This window comes from Micrasema longulum, unplaced genomic scaffold, assembly GCF_059751315.1.
Source record: "Micrasema longulum isolate JH-2025_06_02 unplaced genomic scaffold, ASM5975131v1 h1tg001693l, whole genome shotgun sequence".
Classification (NCBI taxonomy): domain Eukaryota; kingdom Metazoa; phylum Arthropoda; class Insecta; order Trichoptera; family Brachycentridae; genus Micrasema; species Micrasema longulum.
In genome coordinates, this window is record NW_028278871.1 from 171,768 (window position 1) to 198,376 (window position 26,609).

The 26,609-nt window shown below is 35.9% G+C and overlaps 1 protein-coding gene across 3 annotated transcripts; it reads left to right on the forward strand.

Annotated features, from left to right (window-relative positions):
• The first annotated feature begins 1,615 nt into the window (after positions 1-1,615).
• LOC148274303 (cytochrome P450 9e2-like) lies at positions 1,616-26,609 on the forward strand. Of its 3 annotated transcripts, XM_088237321.1 has the most exons (10): positions 1,616-1,831; positions 7,417-7,637; positions 13,362-13,525; positions 13,618-13,761; positions 15,535-15,740; positions 16,582-16,816; positions 19,104-19,325; positions 20,874-20,974; positions 23,252-23,420; positions 26,294-26,609. In XM_088237321.1, the coding sequence occupies exons 2-10, from the start codon at positions 7,420-7,422 to the stop codon at positions 26,467-26,469; spliced, it is 1,635 nt and encodes a 544-aa protein (XP_088093447.1). In that variant the 5' UTR covers positions 1,616-1,831; positions 7,417-7,419; the 3' UTR covers positions 26,470-26,609. The 3 variants fall into 3 exon arrangements, with proteins under 3 accessions (XP_088093447.1, XP_088093448.1, XP_088093450.1); XM_088237322.1 differs by lacking the exon at positions 23,252-23,420 and having other exon boundaries at positions 26,294-26,374; XM_088237324.1 differs by lacking the exons at positions 1,616-1,831; positions 7,417-7,637; positions 13,362-13,525; positions 13,618-13,761 and adding an exon at positions 13,887-13,991.

Here is a 26,609-nt window from a genome sequence, read left to right on the forward strand (position 1 = left end):
CTGAATGAGAATAAGCGGAAATGAACCTCTGACGTTACACGCGGAGTTATTTCAGAAATACAAGACTTTGAAAAATCGTAGCGCCGATAATACGACATATAAAAATTTAAAAAAAAAATTTTTGACTTAGTTTAACAGTCTATTGACAAATATTTTTTTTTTTAAACTACTGAACTTCCTCATTCAAATTGAAGCTTTTCTATTGGTCCCCCGTATACGAGTATTTGCCTACTGGTGTAGAATTATGAATTTTAGTATAATTTCACAAAATTTTCTGATAAGTGGTTTTGCCGTAGAAGCGACGATGTTTTTATCAGATCTGTTAGAGACATTTTAAATTTATCTCCTGCTTGACTTTTAACTTTTAATTTGATTTTTTATTTAATCTTTCAATTTTAACTTTTTTTTTTAAATTCTTAATTTCAACTTTTAATTTAAACTATTCATTTTAATTTTAACTTTTGATTTCAACTCTTAATTTATACTTACTTACATCTAATAAATTATTGTTGGTTGTGAATTTTTACAAATGAATTTAAATGTTCATGGAAGCAAAGAGAGAAGTAAATTTTAGATTTTAATTCAATTATAAATATTAATTGAATTAAAATTTACATTATGCAATGTCTTCTCCTTTTTATGTACTTTTATTTAGTATTTTTATTTTTACTTTTTTAGAATTCAATTATTTTTCCCCTCTCCTCCGGCATTCATAATAAATTAGTGTGAAATCTGAAATTGGTCTTACTTTTTTTAATTGTTCTTTTGTACCTTGTATAAAGACTGTATGATTTCATTAATAAATAAATAAAAGTCAACAGATGGAAGAGTAGAGGAAATGTGGATGTTCAAACATGGGCAGAATGGTGAATGTTACACAGTGTGTAAAGTGACCACTCAAACCAGCCAATGACAGGTCATAAGCCCTTCATAAGACTTCCATATTTCTTTATTAGTGTTTTTTTTTTTCTTTTTTCGTTTCTTTTCTTAATTAATTTATAAGTAAAAAATATTTCTCTTTTTCATTTTTTTTATATCATTATATACTTTTATACATAAACATATACTATTTACCTAAATATTAGTTTTCAATAATAATACATATATATATAAATATATATATATTTTTAATGTTATTCAAAATTTACTTCTTAGTTATTTTTTTAACTGGTTCAAAGTATCTCTAATACCAAATTATCTTTTTTTATCGATAATTCTATAACTGGTAATATTTTATTCTTTTATATAGTTTATATTTCTTAGACTTTCTAAATTAATAATATTGTTTTAAATGCTCTGTATTACTTATAACTATGTTTACATGTATGTATATTTAATTGTATTTGTAACTAATATGTAAAAGGCACTAAGTGCCGTTTATTTCAATAAAATAAAAATAAAAATATTCCCTATTCAAAAATGTTTTCCCTCTCTGTTGAAATAAATTTAAATCTAATCTAATCTAAATAAGTTTCGTTTTCGGTTTCGGCCGAACTTTCTGCCGGAACATTCCGGAAAGCCGGAATTCTGTTTCAGTCTGTCACTATAAATAAATGAACACCCCGTATCAATAATTCACTCTATCTTATGATTAAAATCATTTACTCTTGAGTAAATCACCTCACATATTACAGTCATGGAGTATGGCCAGTTATTGTGATATCTCTGTGAGGACGGGCTTATATCAATTAATAATACTTGTGTGTAATTACTGTGAAGACAATAAATTATCATTATAAATAGAATCGGGTTCCCCCAGGTTTGATAAACTCCAAAGGTGTTGATACCAAAATCATTAAAACCCATTTTAGTTTTAAAGTGAGATACAGAGGTGAGATTTGAAATATTTCATTAAATTAACATTTTTTTAGTACAAAGGGGAGAGCAGGTAGGATTCGTACACTTTTTACTCTAAGCTTTATAGACGAAAAACAAATAGATGTTTCAGAATGATTTTAATGATATAAATCAGGCTTAAATAATAGTGCAGTTTGGTGTTGATACAAAACAAGGATTTGAGTAGGAAACTCCTTGATGATTTTCCGAATGTTTGAGTTTACTGTTTACCATATTGATGTGCTGTATTTATGTTTTTTTAAATTATTTTTTGTGTTTCTGATCCTATATTTATGTCTGTATTAGCGATGCAAGGCGGTAAAATTACCGCTGTATTTTACTGGAATTTTACCAGATGTTGGTAAAATACGGTATTTTACCAGATGTTGGTAAAATACGGTATTTTACCAGTTGTTGGTAAAATACGGTATTTTGCGGTAAGAAACGAATTTGACGTACTGTTTTTTATTTTTCAAAGAAGTAGTAGTAAAGGTAACAAATATAATATATTAACATATTACAACAGAGATGAAGAACATTTAAGAGAAGGTAATATAGAAGTCTAGGCATCGACAGGGCTTATGACCTGTCGATGGCTGGTTTAAGTGGCCACTTTACACACTGAGTAACATTCACCGTTCAGCCCATATTTGAACATCTATATTCCTTCAATTCTTTCATCTGTTGATGTTTGTGAAGTTAAAGAGCTGAAACCTTTATCACGTGGGTGAGATCCATCCGGCTGAACCAAATCACGTACTATGCAACGCCTGAAAACAATTTTCCATTTTTAATACTTCTTCTTTTACCGGGTTTAGTGTAGGTGTAGGTTTTTACTTCACAAAAGTCAACAGATGGAAGATTTGAGGATATGTGGATGTTCAAACATGGGCAGAATGGTGAATGTTACACAGTGTGTAAAGTGGTCACTTAAACCAGCCAATGACAGGTCATAAGCCTAGACTTACTAGACTAGCCTAGACTTCCATATCGCCTTCTCAAAAATTTTCCCTCTCTGTTGAAATAAATTTAAAGGATTTCAAGCAATTAAAAATGTTGATGGCGGGCAAAATTACCTGCATGTTCCTCCACGTTTGTCCGCAACGATTATTTGTTGAACTGTAGCTCATATGGCGTTCTTATCTAAGAACTACTTTATTGAATTAATTATTCAACGGCAAAATTGACGTTTGAACATATTTACAATAGCTAACTAATAAAATATTCGTCCAAAAACGATTGGGCAAATTTACCTGCCGAACTTTATTTGTTTTCATACAAACAATTTATAGGCCTTAGGGTTGTCAAAAACTGGTTGATAACTTAAGAAAAATTGATAAATCTTGTTTATTTAAAGAAATGTGTTATTTAACACATACCAATAATCCTAGTCTTAATTACCTAAATGACAATTTCTAATATCAGGTAGGTACACACATTTTTCGAAATGGCAAATACATATGCTTTTGCTGTGAGAAATAATAACTGTTTCGGGAATATAGTTAACGAACAACTAAGAAGGTTAAAACTAGACGACATCAATTTTAAAAATTAAAATAAATTATTCCGGAATCTAAGCCCATAGCTATGAAAGCGAAAAAATATAATTTGAGGGTGGATAATAATGAAGGCTGGGGCACTCCAGATAAAATGAAAATGATCTAATATAGAAACAAATTTTATGCCATGCAAAATATGAGAAATGCGTCAGAAAATATTAAAAAGCAATATTAAAAATGTAAAAACACATTATCAAATGAATTAAGAAAGGCAAAGAAGAATTAAATTAAATTATCCACAAAAATGATAATACTTTTGAAAATCTAAAATACCTGATGTGTGCAAAACCTTCATAACTAACTAACTAACCATCACGCCATTTCCCCGGAGGGGTAGGCAGAGAGGATAGAACGCCACACCACTCTGTCCTGGCGCACTTCCTTTGCTTCCTTCACATTCATACATCTTCTCATGCACGCACGTCGATTATTCCGACTTTTCACATGACCACTTTCAAGAATTTGTTGTACTCGATCATGCCATGTCTTTCTCGGCCTTCCTCGACTTCTACAACCAGACACATTCGCATCATAAATCTTTTTAGCCGTTCTTTCATCATTCATTCGCTCCACATGACCGAACCATCGCAAAAGACCTTTCTTAATTTTGTCGATAATGCTTAACTCAGCCTTGCATTCTGCTCTAATTTCGACATTAGGGCACCTATCATACATTGTTTTTCCGCACATTCGCCTGAGGGATCGCATTTCAACAGCATTCAGTCTACTTTCGTCCCTTTTTTTCCAACTCCATGCTTCGCTTCCATACATTAGGGTTGGTACCAGAACTCCATTATGAACTGCTAATTTAGCCTCTTGCGATAGACACTTATTTGCTACGACAGACTTTAAGGCACCATTAACCTTCATAATAGTTTTAATTTAATTTAAACTAATTATAAAATAAGAAAGTGACAACCTTAACGCATTTTTCGTTTGGGTAAAACTGACAATCCAGAGGCTCAACTTTTGCGTATTAATTTTCCCATCGTCATAATTCTTGATTTAAGCTACCGACAGCACATAATATAAACAAGAAATGATCTAAAAACCTTGGTCTATATTATGCAACAAGAAAAACTTACCTTTGTGTTTGCTATCGAGCAGTATATTAAAAAACACAGAGTCGTAATTGGCCCGCAACAAATTACACGCGCACTTTGACAGGTTCTGACAAGCCGCTGAGTAAGGTTAGGGACAAAAGCTTCAGAGGGAAGTAAGTGACATAAATTTACTTTCCTCCTTAACTCTTAAAAGACTGTGTTAAATAATCCTTTTGCGCGCGGTGATGTAACATCGTGTTACCACTAGTAAAAGACGGAATATTCTAAAGTTCAGACATTTGAAAAAAATAAAAAACATGGAAACAAACTGTTTAAAATTCGTTTTCCATAACTTATGTGAATAAACATATAATTTAGCCCTGTTATAGCAAATAAATTAAAAATCATAAATACGCCGCTCATGTTACGCGCGTGCGCCCCCTATCATTGTCATTAACGAACTGAAGGCTAAATCTGTTTTAGACGACACCCGCCGCAGAACAGAGTCTGTCTTTCCTGTTATGACTTATATCTTCGTGCTCTCTCTTGTATAAGGTATATGTATAGATGTGTTGCTGAATTAGCGGACATTCATTCTTCGCGTAGCAAGGATAAATATTTTTTGAATAAACATTTAGCATAGTTATACAAATTTTACTTTCCAAGTCGGGTATGAAAATGTCCATTTGAAGATTACAAAAAATACGAATTCATCACTCAAAAAAATAAGAGAGATATATCAAGTCTTGTGTCCTATGTCGACTTGTGTGACATCACAGCCACACAAGAGTTAATGTACCAAATTTACCGAAATCAAATGGAAATATATTTTTTATAGGTTGATCATAGATTACACTCTTTGGGCAAAATATCCATTAAGGGTAAAATTGGACGGTTTCGCGTTACGTATTTTGACATTGACGAGTGATAAAATCATGTTTTTAGTGAACTATCATTTGATAATGGATTAAAAATAAGTACAATTTATTTGTTGCACGTTTATTGATACGCTATCATCATAATATCGATCAGTGTTATTCATTTAAAGGTAAAATACGACAAAAATACCTACTCGTCATTCAAACATGAATGCCGAGCGTTTTACAAGAAGGAAGTTTGACAGCTGAAGTTGCGATGTCGCATTCGATTGTCAATGTCAAGTGCTTTTGGGCACTCAAGATAATGTCGATTGGTTTTCAATCGACTGCATTCGTATGGGTGGTTCAAGAATGCTGTCGCTCGTTGAATTACGGAAGTCGCATACGATTCTAAAGACGAACGAGTCCAGCACAAGGCCCCAGGAGTCTCCCTACTACAATCCCCTTTGCGGGACATGTGATAATAATACAGTGGTGCCTCGCATAACGAACGCCTCGCACAGCGAACGCTGCACACAACGAACTTCTTTTTCGTTCATTTCACGATTCATACAACGAACTTCGCTTCACACAACGAACTTCGCTTCACACAACGAAGTCGCCCACTTCACACGATCACTGCCGATTTATTGCATCCTTCCGCGCAGGCAGTCGTTAGTCACTGAGCAGTACGCTTAACTTACGCACGTGTCGCAGCAATCGTTGAAGAGGATGTAGAGGAGCTTATTGAGGAACACAAAGAAGAGCTGACAACTGAAGAGCTCCAAACACTTCTGGCCCAACAACAGGACAATGCTCAAAGGGAAGCGTCATCTGATAACGAGGAGCAACAATCAAACAATCAACCAATTCCAACTGCTGACATCAAGAACATCCTGGTCAAATGGAAAGCAGTTCAGGAGTTTACCAATGCCCACTATCCGGATTCCGCTGAAGCAAACAAGATCAACGACCTGTACTCCGATACTCTTGTCCGTTATTTCCGGCAGATGTTGAAGAAAAGAGAGAAACAAACGACTTTGGACAGGTTTTTCACTGCACCATCGGCCAAAAAGCGGAAAATGGATGAAGATGTGCAAGATTCGATTATTTCTTAAAATTAAAAAATGTGTGTTTTTTTCATTATGTTTTTAGATGTATCTAAATAAAAATAATAACAAAAAATTTATCTTTTTTTTATGTCATCTTACCATATTTTATGCTACAGAACGAATTATTTTTTTTAACATGTATTGTTATGGGAAAACGCGTTTCACATAACGAACTTTTCGCATAACGAACTTGCTCCTGGAACGAATTAAGTTCGTTGTGTGAGGCACCACTGTACTTAATATAAGGCCCCAATTTCATTATATTAGACAAGAAGCCATTTGGAATACGCATCTCAGATACGGAATCCCCAGTATGCCATATATATAACAAGAATAGAAAATATTCAAAACAAATGTATAAAGTACCTAAAACACAAAATCGGTATTTCTTAAGTATCAACTCTCGCTGCCTCCGCCTACCATGGAATCACTTCTCTACAATACCGCAGAGTGTGTTAACTGTGCAGAACTACTTAGTTTAATAACAATACACGTGCCAGCCAGGATTTGTAGACGGTACCACCTGTTTCATGTACCAATAAGTAAAACATCGTATGTTAAAAATGCTTTTTTTCGTAGGACTTTTTCAGTGTACAATACAAAATTTAAAGACATATCACTTTGTCAGATTTAAATTTTACACTAAAAATGCATTATGTAACTTAGTAAACATTATAATAATAAATATGTACATCTCCCCTCTCCTCCGTATCCTCTCTTCAAGCATCTTTGTCCCAATCCCGCCCAATTTACAATAACTTGCTGTTCTTAAAAAAAATCTTTGATTATTGAAAAATATTTACAAGTACATGAAAATAACATTTTAATATGTATAAACTTATTTGTATTTATTTAATATGTAATAAATTTTCTTTACTAACTTTGTATAGTTTGTGGAAATTTGTTATTAGTTCTGAGTTTATACACTATATCTGTTTGTTTACTATAAATATGTATGTAGAACTGTTGGTTTCACAAATAAAATAAAAAATAAAATAATATGTTCCAGGCAATGTCTGCTGAGAGTTGGGACGTCCTCCTGGTGGTGATAGGAGCAGTCACTGCCCTCTACCTGTACGGGAAATGGGAGAACAGCCGCTTCGGTAGTAGAGGAGTCAAGAGTCTACCAACTGGCTTTCCCTTCGTGGGACATATGATGAAAATTCTAACAGGGAAGGAACACTTCCTCGGGTTCACCCAAAGAATGTACAACTCATATCCAGCAGAAAAGTAATTATAAAACATGTTTTCGCCAATCTGTACAACTTTTATTTTACTTAATGCAGGCTTTGTTGCTGTCCATAATAAATGGTGCTGGGGTAGCTGTTTAAAGTTGCAGATTTCTTAAAACAAAATCGACGCCGCACTAAACACAGAAATTGGACTTTCGTATTCCATTTGGTCGGAGGAGTCATGCACAACTTTTTGCAGGTGATGCACTGGTTTACATATCAGGAGATAATTATGATACAATGATAAATAAGATAAATAACGGTTTGGAAAATAGATCAAAATGGTTAAAAGTGAATAAATTAAAATGAAATATGTCAAAAACAAAATATATGAATGTCGGGGGAAAAAATATACCCCAGGGATACAATATTAATATTGATTATCATTATATATTGTAACGTTGTAAAAAACAAGTCCAACGATCCCCGTTTTGAAAGCATTTTAGTACTGGATTATAATTCTAAGTTGCCTGATTTAGCGCCATCTGATGGGCGCGGTAGTAACTCATCCATACGATATCCGTGCATTAGAAATAACTTCTTTTCCATTTGAAAACTCGGGACGAACGGTCCAACTGTCGCGCGAGGACTCAAAGAGAGGCAAAAATGTAGTCCTTCAAGAAAGGGAACGTTCAACGTAACGCAAGCCTATTTGTTTTAAATTTATTACCGAAATTCTTGTAGAGAGAGATATCATATTCTAATGAGATTGTGTTTTATAAAGGTTCCCTTTTCTCTACCTTTTTTTACCTTTTTTCTACCTTTTTCTATCTTTTTCCATTTTTCCACCTTCCTATTCTATTTTATTTACTCCACCTTTTGTCTACTTTGTCTGTTGTATTTCTGTCTTTGTATTTTTACATTTAATGTAAACTTATTTTTTTTTTCTTTTCTTCTCTTTTGGGCTTTAACTGTTTTTTTTTTATTTCTTCAATATTGTTTTTAATTTATAGGAAACATATTCGTAAACCATATTTGCCGCAACAATTCGGTTTCTTAGAACAGGCATTTGCCCATATAGGAACCGATTGCAACATTAGGCGTATTAATATTTCTGGCTTGCCGACCCTTCATATACAGAGCCTACTCCTAGTACTAGCAGAATTTGCCAGAGTGTTTTTTGTGCCATTTTATAACATTGTATGTATAAACTAATAAATGAATTTAAAAAAAATGAATGAATGAATAAATCAGTTGAGTTCGTAACTCTGAACAGTTCAGACGTGTTTTATTCCGTTCTCCGTCCTGTTCGCCCTCCTGCACTTCGCTCTTCGCTCCGCTCTGCCTGCTGACTGCCTTCGCCTCTCTGCACCACTTGGACCGGGTGGAAAGTCCTTTTCAGGGCTATTGAGGTTGACTTGCGGTCGGCGCAGCTGTGCTCCTACCTTCCGACTTTGTCTTTGACTCTGTCTGGGAGGGCGGCTTCCCACTTACGCCGGGAAGCTTGACTGCGGCAGACGCGGGTGACGAACCGGCGAACACAACGTGGTAACGCGTACGTTACAGTATTATTTGACTGAATCCTTCATCTGTGTAAATATTTGCGGGGGAGAAAAGATGCTTTTTTGCGATGATGGCAGATGCGGGAAAAATCAGTATGTGGCCGAACAAACTACAGCAGATAAAAATCCTCCCAAAGGAAGTCAGGAAAGGGAATCAGAGACAGGAATCCGGATACCAAACCTCCAAGTCTTGGCTTCTGGGTAGTGTTACCCTTTTTGCGTCTATATAGCACTTTCACAACAGTTATTCGGGGAGTATATATATGAATGTGGCGGCGCGGCGGTCAGAAAATGTAAAGGTGTGCGGATGCGGGCAGATGATTAAAGGGCGAGCGAATGCGGGCAGAATTAATATGATGCATGCGGTTGTTGACAATAAAAATTATCAGGAGAGAAAAAAACGTGATTGTTGATGTTGGTTGCTTGGATATGGAAAATTGTTCTCATAGCAACCGTAGCTACCCATGGCCATAGCGACGAGGAGAATAAATATCATTGGAAGTTGGGAAATCACAGGATGGGTAGGATAGGTGGACCTTCATCAACTGGCGGTCCATCCAGCTACAAACCACTTAATTCCACCAACCACTCGCGCAACCACAGTGCTCTATGACTTTTATTTATTTTTAAATTTTTTTAACTTCTTTTAAACGTGTTATAGAATTTTTAGGTTTAATGTTTGTTTCTAAATCTTGGGCAAAAAGTATTGTACGCGTTAATTAAGCCAAATATGTTAATATAAATTGTCTAAATGGCAGTTTCGCCGTATATGTTGATAAAATAAACATTACTTTGTGTTCATTGTATATTTCGTAATTGCGCAGATGTTGGTCTATCAGGAACTTGCCGATGTAGAGGTGCCAAATAGCCCACGACAGCGGCTTGCATCTCGGCGTAATATCTGCGCAGTACTTATGATACATTTACTATTATTTTTTACTAATTAATTTAAATAAATGCCTTAACACAGGTTATACCCAGTATGTTATTCATTTATAAATAAAATCTTTAGAAAGAAAACCAGAAGATAAGTTAAGAAATAAACACTCTTAAATGTTCTTATCTCCTTTGTTGTTCGCTAGTTGTTTTATCTATAAAGAATTTTGCTTGTGTTATAGAAATATAACTTGATAACAAAAATGCGCTCAAAAGTTTATCATATACATTGATTTGGATGGTAAATTTCAAAACATTTACTGAAAATCACAATTTTATGAACTCCCCGCAGATAAGAATATTATTTATCATCTATGCAAATATTGATACTGTAGATACATTTTCACAAACACTAATAAAGTTTCGTTATCCGCAATTTCGTGTGGAGACGTCTGGTCGGGTGGAGTTCACAGTCCATGATTGATGACATAAAAAGACTTTGATTATGTGCAACAACTCCTGTCCTGACCCTGATCAGCCTCTTTATAATAATGGGCAGAGGATCGAGAAAGTCGACAGCTTTAATACTCACAACTGAGGATGCAAGCATGCACAGAGAGCTCGCCACCCGCCTAGGAATTGCTGGAGCAACTTTTAACATGATGCGTGTTGTCTGGAACTCTAGTCTATACTCAGTCAACTCTTGAATAATGCCTACTTTTATTTTTTATTTATTAATCACATAACACAAAGTATTTTAGAAGTATATTACGTTGAATTACATTCCCAGGAGTACCAACAACTCGATTTGGAACATAAATCATATTAACATTTGAAAAATAACACATATTGAGAACAACAAAGAAACAAAGCAAGTTTAGCACCTTTATAACTAAATATAGCACAACAATATATACGCCAAAAACCCTTTCTTACACAAGCAGAATAAATATATATAAAAAAACGCTTTTAAGAATAAATAAAAAAGTAGTGAATCCACTAAGGGAGATAAGGTCATTAACATCACATGCCATGCAGATGATGCTGCCATAGTGATGATGAGAACATATCCATCTCAGTTAGTAAACATGTGGATGCCTAAGAAATTTCGTATGGTGCAATGAACACATGATTATTGGAAACATAATTCGGATATACAAAACGTGTGTCAGACCGATCATGGTGTATACAATAGAGGCGAGGATAGATAGAGAGAAATTAAAAATACGAAAAACCAAGAAGAAAAACTAAGTAGAAAAACTAAATAGAAAAACTAAATAAAAAAACAATTATCTGCTCAGAACGTCACTACTCCTATATGGGTGCGAATCTTGGCACATTACCAAAGCTCAAAACACCAAAATTCTGAGTTTTAGAGTATGCTTCTTTCTTTTTTTTAATGTTTTAAACTATTCTTTTATTGTATATTTAAACCTAATAAATTGTATACATGAACAATGTCCGTTAATAAATAAATAAATAAATAAGTGCTTGAGAAGGAAATTAGGTAGAGGGTGGTTCAATTTTATCACTAACATTAAACAACATTATTAATATCTTTAAGATATTAATAAAAAATATATACCTACTCCCCCTCGGGAGAAATCCAAATTTGTGTATGTATAAAAATACACATACTAAAAAATAATGTTGTGTAATAAGATCTGGTCAAAATATAAGTATAAATAAATTGTAGAATCATCTGCAGGCGATTACTAGTACTTAATTTAACTCGGAAGAGTCTTAAATTCATAAAATAAAGTAATATGCTAATTAAAAATACTTAACTTCAATATCAATACATAGATGGCGCTCCAACACGCTAGTGAATGGTTTCTCATTTAATAAGATATATACAAAAATCAAAATGTTACCTTTGTCGATATTCGCTAATAAGCGGAATGGGGAATGTTGTAAAACGTAAAGTGGCCACTTAACCCAGCCAATGACAGGTCATAAGCCCTGTAAACGCTCGAATATCCATAATCCTGAATTTGAAAAAAATTCTACCTCATCTCTGTAGGGATATTAATAAAAAATACTAACATTAAAGTCCGAGAACGAACGCAGCAGCCTTCTATAACGAGCGTCTTGAGGATGCGGCGGTGGATCTGGCATGCCTCAGTAGAACCTAAACCCAAAATGCCTCTTCTTTAAACCTGCGGGCTCACGCCGTCCTGGAAGGCCATCGATGACGATCTATCGACTTTATTCGGCGGAATTAAGGGGCGGAATTAAGGCTAACTGAAATATACAAAATCAACTGATGTAGATCTATCACAATAGATCTATAAAGTTCGCAGTACTTTGTAGTATGGACTTAATTTTTTCCCTACATTATCACACACAAAAATAAATGTTATTTATTTATTTATTTATTAACGGACATTGTCCATGTATACAATTTATAAGGTTTAAATATTACAATAAAAGAGTAGTTTAAAACATTTAAAGAAAAAAGAAAGAAGCATTGACAAACATAAGGGACATCGAGACAAGATCTGGACTATTTATTTAGTGCTCGTTTAAATCGTTGTAAACTTAAACCAAAAAAGTCCAGATCCTGTCTTGAGTTAACAATACGACAAAGGCGGGTCATTGGAGAATTTAGGCCATAGTTTGTTCTATGCTGATCGATGAACAGTGCTTCATTGTTTCTCAATCTACGAGTTGGAATATTGAATTTTACTTGTCCCAGTAATGATGGAACATCGATTATACCATTTAGTATGCCGAACATATATATGGAGTCAATATTAGTTCTACGTTTTTGTAGACTAGAAATATTTAACATTGACTCTATTTCAGCATAAGAATAATTATCTCTCTCTAGTCCAAGCATCCACGCTATTTTTCGAAGCAAGAGATGTTGGACTGATTCAATGTGATTTATGCGATTGACATAGAATGGAGACCAGACCACTGAGGCATATTCAAGAAGAGGGCGAACAGTTGAGCAATAAAGAGTTTTGATTGTACGGACATTAGTAAAATCGGAGGATATTCTGTTAATGAAGCCAAGTAATTTCAGTGATTTATTTACTGTATTATCTATATGCTCGTTGTATGTCAGTTTATAGTCCAAAACAACTCCTAAATCTCTGATGGACTTGACTTCATCAATTTTGGAGTTTTCTAAAAGGTACTCGAAGGAAATTGGTTGTTTTGTTCTATGAAATGACATTATTTTGCATTTTTTAATATTTAGTTCTAATTTATTGACTTTACACCATCGGTTAAAAGAGTTAATGTCTGATTGAAGAAGAAAGCAGTCTTGTAAAGGGTAGCTTTACAGGGCTTATGCGTTCAAAATTGACCAGTGAGTAAAACACTTTATTTTGTAGATATGTTGGAGTGAGACAGTTCCTCAGGCCCCTAATAATGGTTACGGATTTGGAACTGTTGAAGCAGATAACTGTCAAGGATTTTGACCATTTTTCTGACCACTTGGGCTTGGCTAATGAAAAAATAGACCCTCTTTTTGCCAACAATCTATTTTCGCTCAAAGGTTTGTAGTTCAACCATATCTAGAATGAAAATATTAATCCAATTTTGGGAAATGGGACCGGCTTTTTCAACAAATCATTTCTGGTATCACAGGTCAGAAGTGGCGCGACATGAGGTCCACCCTGAGCCCCGCCTTCACCAGCGCCAAGATGAGGGGAATGTTCGACTTCGTGGCTCGCTGTGGGGAGCAAATGGCCGATTACTACCTCGAGCAGGCGGGCCGACCAGAAAATAAAGGTCAATACAACTATTTTATCATTGTAGACGGGGGGAATGCTTGATTTCGTGGCTCGCTGTGGGGAGCAGATGGCCGATTACTACCTGGAGCAGGCGGGCCGACCAGAAAATAAAGGTCAATACAACTATTTTATCATTGTAGACGGGGGGAATGTTTGATTTCGTGGCTCGCTGCGGGGAGCAGATGGCCGATTACTACCTGGAGCAGGCGGGCCGACCAGAAAATAAAGGTCAATACAACTATTTTATTCCTGTAGACGAGGGAAATGTTTGATTTCGTGGCTCGCTGCAGGGAGCAGATGGCCGATTACTACCTGGAGCAGGCGGCCAAGCAGAAAATAAAAGTCAATAAAACTAGTGTATTCTTGAAGGGGGGGGGGGGGGTCAGTGCTTTCTAAGCTCCTGGTGTCACTGCAACCTGTGCACATCTATTTTGACGGATCCTCGTTAGCTAGTTCTTGCCCTCCATGGCTTTTGTGAAGTAAATGAGCTTTTTCTTTACTTCACAAAAGTCGACAGATAGAAGAGTTGAGGATATGTGGATATATAAACATAGGCAGAATGGTGTATGTTACACAGTGTGTAAAGTGGCAACTCAAAACAGCCAATGACAGGTCGTAAGCCCTGCAATTGCCTAACTTCCATATTCTCATCTCAAAAAAGTTTTCCCTCTCGGTTGAAACATTTTTTTAAATTTCTGCTGGGTAATCACATTTCATGTGTAAGTAGCGAATCCACAACTATTATTATTTAAGAATTCGATTATTTTACCGACTGTCAGATTGTTAAATAAAACAAGGTGGACATTTTGTTAGTACAACTAGGGTAGGCTTTCTAATATAATATTTGAATGTGTTAATTTGACTTAATCACTAAATGATTATTTAATTATTTTTTTAAATTCAGTTTAATATTATACTTAGGCTTATTAATGGAAAGCCGGGTAAAAAAATTCGACTGTCTTAGCAATACTATCAAAATGTCCGCCTTGTTTTATTTAACAATCTGACAGACAGTAAAATAATCGAATTCTGTAATAATATTATTTGTAAATGCACTATTTACCCATGAAATATGATCCCACTTTATTTCCTATTAATCCCAGCAGTATTTTGACACTTAAAAACGACACAATACGGCGTAATTGAATTTAAATCGACAATTGAGTACTAAGCGATGTCTTCAGAGTAGCTAATGGTCAAAACGAACTACATACAAAAAATGCACAATGATAGTGTTTGGTCAGCTCAATGCCTTTCAGGTATTGTGCACTGATAACAGAAGGAATAAGAGTTTAGTGGACTGTATGGAAATTGTTACTCACTTTTAAAGATCTTCTGATTGTTTCTTATTTGGAGCACTCTACTATTGCTGTAACACGGATACCGGTATCGTTTAGATGATGATGAACTGTTTATGTAAAACTACACTTCACTTTGTACGAAATATGCTGACGCAGTATATGATAAAGATTTATCAGAGAGACAACTTTTCACATGTGACTTGTTCACAGGGCGGTAGAAACACAATAATTTGAAATAGGAAGGATTTGGGTAGGAACGGGATATTTACAGTCTTATATGAGTTTCCAGTATAGAAAATGTAAATTCAGTACGTAACAGATAAGTCAAAAGCCCCGTAAATGCCTAGACTTCCATATTCCCTTCTCAAAAATGTTTCCCTCTCAGATGCAACTAATTTAGATCTAAAAAACTCCTTAGGGAGGAAATGCCTGGCTTGCTAACCACTGAACAAAATGCATCTCTGTTTTAGCTAAAGGACTCGTCGAGGTGGAGATGAAGGACGCATTCACCAGATACACGAACGACGTGATAGCCACGTCGGCCTTCGGCCTCGAAGTGAACTCCCTGAAAGACTATGATAACCATTTCTACAAGATGGGCAAACAAGCGACGGACTTCTCGGGAGTACAAATGCTCAAGTTCCTAGTGATGTTTGTATCCCCTAAAATTCTGTCGGTAAACCGTTTTTTTTCTGAATTTAATCCTAAAATTGATACTTACCAGATTCATAGAGATTAGCTAGGTTATATGGTTGATTAAGGTGTTGACACTGTATCCCGGAGCCGTGTAAACACGTGATTATATAACCGTGCGTTGTGTCCCGGTCCCGTGTTTTCACGTAGTTTACCAGCAGTCTAAAAAAATGCATGTCAATACATATTATTATTATTATTTTATTTATTTAGTTCTATGATTAATATAGTCTAATATATATTTACAACACAATATTTACATCTATACTTATTCTAACATTATTTATCACCAATATTTTGAGTTTGTCCAAATTTTTGTAGACAAGGACTGGATTCAACTCCCTGGGGAGCTGTTTATATTAACATATTACAACAGAGACGAAGAACATTTAAGAAAAGGTATTATAGAAGTTTAGGCATCTACAGGGCTTATGACCTGTGAAACATCAACAGATGAAAGAATTGAAGGAATATAGATGTTCAAACATAGGCAGAATGGTGAATGTTACACAGTGTGTAAAGTGGCCACTTAAACCAGCCATTGACAATTTATTTATTTGTTTTTTTGCACAACAAGCCAGGAGACCCAATTACAGTAGTGAATTGCAACACAGAATTGTGTTCTCGCCGGGAATCGAACCCGGAACCTTCCATGCACGAGTCAAGCGTCTTGATATTACTACACCACGGAGGCTACGCAGTATTTATGTGCCTGACAAAAGACAACTTTCGATCAAAAATAACATGTACATCTTGCATTTCGGAAAAAGAAAGCAACTCAAAAAACGTCATTCTTATATTCTCATTGTAAGCATTTCTTTCAGTTTTTGAGAATACCATTTATGACGGAGGAAGTGCAAAACTTCTTCAGAAATTTGGTACAAGGAACAATGAAGCAGAGGGAAGAACAGAACATCGTCAGACCCGACATGATTCAACTCCTGATGGAAGCCAAGAAGGGGTCACTGAAGCACGAGGATACAATAAAAGAGGATACGAAGGAAGCAGGGTTTGCCACAGTAGAGGAATCAACCATTGGAAAAACAACTGTCAAAAGAAGTATTAGTTTTATTATTTATTTGAAATATAAGTACTGGTTGCGAGAGTGGTTGATGGGATTGAGTGGTTTGTGGCTGGATGGACTGCCAATGGATGAAGATCCACCTATCCTACCCATCCTGTGATCTCCCAACTTCCAATGTTAGTTTATTCTCCTCGTCTTTATGGCCATGGGTAGCTCGGTTGCTATGAGAACAATTTTCAAAATCCATAGCAACCAACATCAACAATCACGTTTTTTTTCTCTTGATAGTTTTGTACTGTCTCAACTACCGCATGTTCATTATTTTATCTGCCCGCATCCGCTCGCCCTTTAATCATCTGCCCGCATCCGCACACCTTTTCACATTCTGACCGCCGCGCCGCCACATTCATCGATATATTCCTCGCATAATTATAGTGAAAGTGCTGTTGTTGCCGAAAAAGGAAACACCACCCAGAAGCCAGGACTTGGAGATAGCGTCCGGATTCCTGTCCCTGGTTCCCTTTCCTGACTTCCCAAAGGTAGGATTTTTATCTGCTGTAGTTTGTTTGGCCGCATACTGTTCTAGTCCGCATCTGCCACTTCGCGCAAACGCATCTTTTCTCACCCTGAAAAAATTAACACATATCAACAATTCAGTTAAATAATACCTACGCAAATTTATGTAGGATAAAAGTAGTTGAGGGTTTTGGTTGGAGTTCCTACCCCAGTAATAGATTGACAGAGAAGACACGGGTTGCTGTTTAATGCGTATTTATTACATGGCAAATAAGATACAGCACTTGTTTGTGTAGCGCGAGCGTAGCAGCGATGATAGGTAGAAGTAACTGTACTTGAACTACATGCTGGAACTGAGTGAAGTGCACTGATCTTGTTGGGCTGACTGAACGAGCTGACTGATGTTGGCTGCGTCCTGTGGTCTCTTTATATACCGTATTCCTTTCTAGTTAATTTCCTCATGGCAGGGACGATGTGAATGTACTGCAGGGGGATGCCCTCCGATTTCATGTGAAATACTCATAGAGTTGCATTTTACGAATATATTGGATTCGATTGAAAATGATGACGTTGCATCGTCGGTCATTAGTCTATTTTAAGTGAACTAATTTAACACGTGTGTGTCATCGACTATGGACTATGGAACCGACATTTATAATCGCTACCCCAAATACATATTAAATAATAATTAAATACTACAAAAAATAATATTGAATGTGATGCTTCGATGTCCCCCATTTGCGATTTCACTACTTTCCAGTCAGTTTATGTGGTATACTGGGCTGGGGAGGTTGCGCGGCGTCCGTCACGAACCCCCTAACAAATATATAAAAAATAATTCTTAGAGTGATGTTTCAATGTCCTCCAACTTTCCCCTCTGAGACATTGTTTATTTTATGTAGGTACTGTAAGATCAATCACAAATAATTATCGACGTGCCTTTTAAAACATGCTTAGCATTGGAGCTCTCACAATAAACAATAATGAACATGCTTAAGTTATCGCAGTCATAAGTCAACGCTCGTGTCAGATTGTTTTTTTGTTTTCCTCGTAAATAAATACAGTTCATTGGTGAAAAATCGGCGTTCAAAAAAATTCAATGCGAATTTCGATTGATGAAAAGAAACAACATGGCATGATCATATCCGACAAATACTTAAAGATGGACACGTCCAAAGTCGGAATAATCTGTGTGCGTGCATGAGAAGATGTATTAATGTAGTGGAAGCGAGAGAACTGTATGTTCTTTGGTCAAAAGTCGACGTTTACTATAAAAGATAAAAATATTTTCAATGCTAATGTTGATTTGATGGAAAGAAACAACATGGCATGACCAAATTCAATGAAGATGGACACGTCAAAAGTTGGGATAATAATCTATGTGCGTGCATGAGAAGATGAATTGATGTAGAGGAAGCGAGGTCTGAATGCCAAGACAGTTACTATAACAATGTATTACGACGACAGTTATTAGAATGTATAAGAGGTATGCATTATTGACAGAATTAAGAAACGTTGCTGCGTTGGTTTGGACATGTAGAGCGAATGGACAGCGAAAGAACGGCTAAAAAGATCTACGATGCGAATGTTAATTGGTGTAGGAAACGAGGAAGACCGAGAAAGACATGGCACAATCAAGTCCATCAAACACTTGAAGATGTACATGTCCAAAGAAGGAATAATCGGCTTACGTCCATGAGAAGATGTATGGCGTTTGTATGATATGGCGTTCTATCCGATGGTTTGTTTGTTTGTTTGTTTGTTTGTTTGTTTGTTTATAAATTATAAAATGCGTTTTGTTTGCAGAATGGACAGACGATGAATTGACAGCACAAGCATTTTTGTTTTTACTTGCTGGCTTTGACACGGCCTCTACACTGTTGTGCTTTATGGGACACGAGCTAGCTCTTCATCCTTCTATCCAGAAAAGGCTACAAGAAGAAATAGATGAAGTGGCAGCTTCTAATTCAAATTCTATCTCTTACAACGATCTTCAAAGTATGCAGTATTTGGACATGGTAGTCTCAGGTAGATATTAATTTGTTTCACCACTTGGAGAATCCGTGTAAATAGAATTAACCTTTTGAGATTTAAATAAATTTGTGATAGCGGACAATTGAAATATTTTCATTCCTACCTTTTCACGAAATCGGGAAGGTTTGCTTGCAGACAGGGTATATGGGCCCCACATTTATTGTCGGAGATGAATAAAGATCTCCTTTGTGCAGAAAAATAAGTGATCCATTTTTACGAAGGATTGTTGCTAGTGACGAAAAATGGGTTACTAGAAGTGAACAACAACAAGCGCACTAAACAATGGCTTTCTCCAAATCAACTAGCCGTAACCATCCCTCACTTTAAAGGTGTTATTGTGCGTTTGGTGGGACTGTGGTGGCGTCATTCATTTTGAGCTATTAAAACTGGGAGTAACAGGTACGCCTGAATTGTGTGGCCAATAATTGGATTTATCCAATTTATTGCACAACCAATCGTTGGTAAAACGACCGGGTATATTGCAAAATGCCCGGCCGCATGCAGCAAGATTAACCCGAGAAAAAATAAGGCAGCTAAACTGGGAGGTTTTACCACATCCCCATATTCCTTAGACACAGCACAATCCGATTTTTATTTATTCCGGTCCATGGAACACTACTTGAAGAATTTTTTTTAAATAAAAGAATATAGAATATACAGACATAACAAGAATACAAAGACAACAAAATAAAATTCTTGAACTAACATACAACCTACCCTACCTGACCTCTACGACTGAACTGTACAAAAAAACACACCAGTTTGACATAAACTACTTGACTTAAATTGAGACCTTAAAAATGGTGCACAAAATAACACTGGGAAACATACAAGACGACGACATAATATTAGTAAAAAATGCTGACATACATAAATATAACACCAGACAACAAAAACACTATCATATTGAAAAAGCAAAGACAAACACAGGACAGTCAAAAATACTACATAATGGACTTAAACACTACAACGACCTACCTTACTACTTGAAAACTTTTACTGGAGACAAATTTAAAATCCATCTAAAAAAGCACATAATGACTGAACTAACTAGACTAGACGAGACATAAAATGACTAGACAATGTTAAATTTCTAATGTAACCCTAACGGGTTTTTTAAAATTGTAAATAAATAAATTTAAAAAAAAATGTCGATGACGTTCGAACTAACCTAGAAGCATATTTTTCTTCAAAGGACACAAAATTTTATGAAAAAGGAATTAAAAGTCGACCAACAAGATGGCAAAAGGTCCTAAATAACGATGGAGATTATATAATCGATTAAAAATGAAATTAAATGTAGTTAAATTCTTCTTTTGTTGCCATTTTAATAATTGAATACTTATGGGTACACCAAATATTATTATGTTGGGCCGGAGACAAAAATGTGGTATCTACCCACAGTAGGAATCGCAACATCTTAACCAGGGCTTAGTGGGCAGCAAATACCAATGATGATGTTTTAATATGCTAATGATCTATAAAAACAAAAAAAAAATACATATTGCTGTGTTTTGTTAGTAGTGTTTGTTGTCTTTTTAGAAAGTTTGCGGCTTTGGCCTCCCGCTGTGTCCATTGATAGAAAATGCGTCAAAACATATACGCTTCCTCCATCGAACGAAAACGCCTCGACGGGTTACACGGTAATTTTATGGTTTTTTATTTCCTATTAAAGAATTTGAAAGCAAGTAGAGGAATTTGTGTATCTGGGAAGTATGTTTACTAGGGATGAAATGATTGAGAAAGAAATTTAAAGGAGGGCGATTGCCGGGAACAGAGATATATAAATAAATTAAGACTCATTATTTCTGGCTGCGATACGATCCCACTTACTATTTAATGATGCTCACACTTACACACACCTGAATGCTTACTCCCACACTAATACACATAAACACACATCTACACTTACTCTCATACAAATACACATAAACACACCCTTTTGTTGTAACACAATTTAATAATATGTATGATTCTTATTTAGAAAATTCGCTGGTCTGTCTTTAAACCGTATTTTTTTTAATGTTATTATTTCATTGTCGACTGTTTGTTTCTTTAAAATAAATAAATAAATACATATTTTAACGAAACCTAAAGCTAGGGTTTCCTAGGACAGCGGTGCCCGTATTTTAACGGCCGTAGTGAACGGTGATGCAGTGGACAGCCGTCGTAAAGGTGATTAGAGAGTGGTTTCCTAGAAAACCGTGGTCAATGGTGTTGATAACACCGTTTTCCTAGAAAACCACACTCTAGTCACCTTTACGACGGCTGTCCACTGCATCACCGTTCACTACGGCCGTTAAAATACGGGCACCGCTGTCCTAGGAAACCCTAGCTTTATACTTCAGAACAATTCCAAAACATGGCAAGAAGATGACGTGATAAATTGATCTCGAGTGCGGAATTTGGAAAACGGACTAAAGTCCAGCATCACTACGGAGCAGGTTGAGTCTTGAATGTTCAATATGGCGATCAGCAGAACCAGAGAATCCAGCGGGAATCCAGAGAGTCTCCTGGAGGCGTTTAATGATGTCCACATGCTACATGCTCCACTATATATAGAATATAGCGATTAGAAAGACATTTGTCAGAAAAAGTGACGACATAATTGTATAAATAAAACAACTTTGTTTTTAGTCCACTGAGTTTATATATTTAACACGACATATTTCGGACACGCAGTACTGTCCATCTACAGGTGTATTTAAAAACTGTTTTTAACAGTTATCACTGTTTTTAACAGTTTTTAAATACACCTGTAGATGGACAGTACTGCGTGTCCGAAATATGTCGTGTTAAATATATAAACTCAGTGGACTAAAAACAAAATTGTTTTATTTATACAATTCAATATGTTATTCCACAATGTTAACGCCGAGTCAATAAATAATATAGTGACGACATAACTTTGTAGTAACGTCTAAGGAGTTATTTATATTGACACGAAAAATCATTCATATCTGGCGTGTTAATTTATTTTTTAAACAATGCTTGACATATAAATCAACATAAATATATAAAATCAGCTTTAAAACTAAAATAAAACAAAGTATTAACGACGTTCATACAATGTTAAATCATTTTGCAAAAACGTCAGAGATGGACAAATTGATCAATGTTAGTTGATCGAATAAAAAAATAATTCATTTTGTGTTGTTCATAAAAAAAGTATAAATGTCTCATTTTTTGGTGAATAATTGTGTTAAACACACTATAATAGGCTTGTTTTTGCGTTTTTTATTTCAATTTTCGGAAACAGAGTTTCATGATTGCATGAAAAAACTGATAAAATTGATTTGATCAGTGATCAGTAATTTCCCATCACTAATGAATGAATGACAGATGTCTTAACTTATTGTTAGTCAGGGGACCTCCCCGACTAATTAAACTTGATATTTTTCAACAATGTTTGATTATGTCCAAATGCTTGCAGACTGGCTGGATTTCCTCCCTAGGGAGTTGTTCATATTTAAATTTATTTCAACAGAGAGGGAAAAAGTTTTCGAGAAGAAATTTGGAAGTCTAGGCATTTACAGGGCTTATGACCTGTCATTGGCTGGTTTAAGTGGCCACTTTACACACTGTGTAACATTCACCATTCTGCCCATGTTTGAACATCCACATTTCCTCCTTCCATCCATGTTTCCAGGCGTTGCCTAGTAGGTGATTTGGTTCAGCCGGATGAATCTCACCCACGTGATAAAGGTTTCAGCTCTTTCACTTCACAAAAGTCAACAGATGGAAGGGTTGAGGAAATGTGGATGTTCAAACATGGGCAGAATGGTGAATGTTACACAGTGTGTAAAGTGGCCACTTTAACCAGCCAATGACAGGTCATAAGCCCTGTAAATGCCTAGACTTCCAAATTTCTTCTCGAAAACTTTTTCCCTCTCTGTTGAAATAAATTTGATATTTTTCAGCTAAAACCCGAAGACGGCTTGATAATTCCAATTGTGGGAATACACCGCGACCCCCGCTACTTTCAGAATCCGGACACTTTTGACCCCGAAAGGTTTTCCGATGAGAATAAAAACGACATTGTACCATTTTCTTTCATTCCCTTCGGCGCGGGACCAAGAAACTGCATTGGTAAAGAATTTTCATTCACTTAACGATATTTTGAATAGGCAAATCATGCTGATGACGCAGTTCTGTTAGCAAGCAGCAAGGATGATTTGCAGCAAATCGTCTCTAGAATGAATGATGTATGCCTGGAGAGCGAACTGGCGATGAACGAAAGTAAGTCAAAAGTGATGGTATTTGAAAGGGATAGTGAGGTTACTGACTGCATAATAAATGTAAACAACAAATGTCTCCAGCAAGAAAAAGAATTTGTGTATCTAGGAAGCATGTTTTCAAGGGATGGAAGAGTAGAAAAAGATGTTGAAAGAAGAGTGAATGCAGGCAACAAAATGAACGGCGTACTAAGCACAGTAATTTCAAATAAAAATATGTCAATCGAAGCTAAACTGGCAGTGCACAACGGAGTTTTAGTCCCGACACTTATGTATGGAAGTGAAACATGGAACTGGCGGAGGAAGGATGAAAGCCGAGTGAACGCGGTTGAAATGCGATCTCTTAGTGTGGGAAATCTATGTATGACAGGGTACGAATGATGAAATCAAGCGAGAGTGTAAATCTAAGTCAAGTATTGATAAGATTAAGAAAGGGTCTCTGAGATGGTTTGGTCACGTAGAACGAATGGACGACGAAAGAATGGTAAAACAAGTATATATGGCGAAAATGAACGGTAACCTGAGACGAGGACGACCAAGGAAGACGTGGCATGATCAGATAAACCAAAATCTTAAGTCTGGTCATGTCAAAAGCAGACAGAACCGAAGGGCGTGTATGACAAGATGTATGAATGAGACGTTTTGACCCATTAATTTCCTTGTAGACGTCGCTCAGTACGCAACTCCTGATTTGAATTCAACTATGCCGTGTTGTGACCTTTTAAAGTGTAGAAATGCTGCTAGGATCTTAAAGAAACAGGATGCAATCACATTTCATGTGTAATTAGCAAATGAATGTGTATGTAACAAGTGCATTACTTAAAAATTGAATTATTTTTCCATCTGTCAGATTGTCGAAGATACAAAATGAACATTTCGTTAGTACTGTTAGGGTAGTAAATTTTTTTACCCTACTTTGCTCATTTCATGATAGAACTAATGAAAATTGGACCTCGGATTAAACAACGCCGTAGTGGACATTTGACCAACATTATCTTTTAAACATCAAATATTATTTAACATGATTAAAAAATATCCGTTGTATGTAAAATAAAATTGGTTTAAATTTTAAGTTTAAAGTTCATTAATTCAATTACTCTTAATAAATGACCCTTTACTTATCTACTCTGTTGTGTCAATCAATATTTCGGCGTGCAAAATCAAATTTTCGAGAAATTAACAGATTGCTTTTTTTTACCATACATTTGTGTTATAATTATATTTTTCCCATCGTGCAACATTACGTTGCGGCATCACGAATGCGTGCGGTGAAAGTGAGGCATAGTGGGGGAATTATTGGACACAGTTTGATGTATTCAATTATGATTCTACGCTCCTTCTGGACTATTCTTAATTCTATGGTTTTGAGTGTGTCCAAATGTTACGAGTCCAAATGAGTTATTGATCTTGAGATCTAAATTTGCTGCAACAGAGAGGATAAACATTTTTGAGGAGGGATATGGAAGTATAGGCATTTACCTGTGACGAACGGTGATTCTATTTACAGGTAAGCTATAAAATAATGTAGGTTATATATAGTTTAAATTGCAATTTTTTCTGTGGTTCTGTGTGAAACAAAAACTCTCATCTGTGAAATCAACTCAAATGACGTAACTTCGTGATATATTGTATTGTGTAGCTATATTGTCTATTAATTTAACTCATAACTTATATAAAAGTTTATAATTCAGTCAGTATTAGGTATTTTAATAACGGCTAAATTGCCAACTGGCCTATTTGTTCTAGAAATGAATAATGCCAAAAACATATGCCAATAATGCCGAAAATTAAAAAAAAATGTTTATGTAATCATTTTTTTTTGTAGTATTCTTTTATAATGTGTGTTCCGGATGCGTTATAATACACGTCTAAAATATAATATGAGTGCTGACTTCCAATAAAAATAAATTATTTGCTTTTGAGCCCGGCCTCAGTAATACTGGGGCAAAATAAGGCCCTTGAAAACTCATTTTTACTTCAAAATAATGAGTTTGTATGTAAATAAAGCTCTTAAAAGGGCCACTGTATTATGTTTGTCATGTTGCGCGCATCGCGGCTGCCGGCGAAACAGCCCGTACGCCCCTATTTACGTGACCTGCGGCCAGTGGTATGCGGCGAGTGGGGGGGTAAGCCACTCCCACCACTCCAAGCCGGCCGGCGCGAATGATGCGGACTCGCGGAGCCCAACGCGCACCGCTTTATAAGGCGTGTATTTCGCCACAAATCAGTTGAGTTCCTAACTCTGAACAGCTCACACGTGTTTTACTCTGTTCTCCCTCTTTTCGCCTTTCTGCACTTTGCTCTCCGCTCTGCTGCTGACTACCTTCGCCTCTCTACACCACTTGGACCGGGTTCTTTTCAGGGCTATTGAGGTTGACTTGCGGTCGGCGGAGTTGTGCCCCTACCTTCCGACTTTGTCTTTGACTCTGTCTGGGCTTCTCATTTACTGTCGGGACTGCGGCAGACGCGGCGACGGACCAGCAAAATCGTGGTAACGCGTACGTTACAATATGAATGCTTCCACTTTCCGTTTTGTTGTATCCCAACTCAACACAGGGCTCTTGGCCTCGTAGAGTTAGCGATACGTTATAATGTATAAATAAATAAAAGGTGGTTCCGTACTGGAATATTCTATTTCTTTCCAGAAGCTCGAGACTTTTCACCTTCTTCAACAGATGATTGATTTGCACCAACGGAATGACGTTGATTTTTTATTATTTATTTCAGGGTCCCGATTCGCCCTTATGGAGGCCAAGGCGGTTATATTCCACCTGTTGCGGAAGTTCGACTTTGTGAAAATACCAAAAACCAAACATCCGATGGAATTAAAGATGAATACTTTCAACATGATGGCTAAAAACGGGTTTTGGATTGGCTTAAAGCCCAGAAATAAGTCAAACTAACAATAATCCAGTCAACACAACAATAATCCATAATTATGCATTCATACGCTATATGTTTGATAATTTACGACTATTATATTTATATTAACATATTACAACACAGATGAAGAACATTTAAGAAAAGGTAATATAGAAGTCTA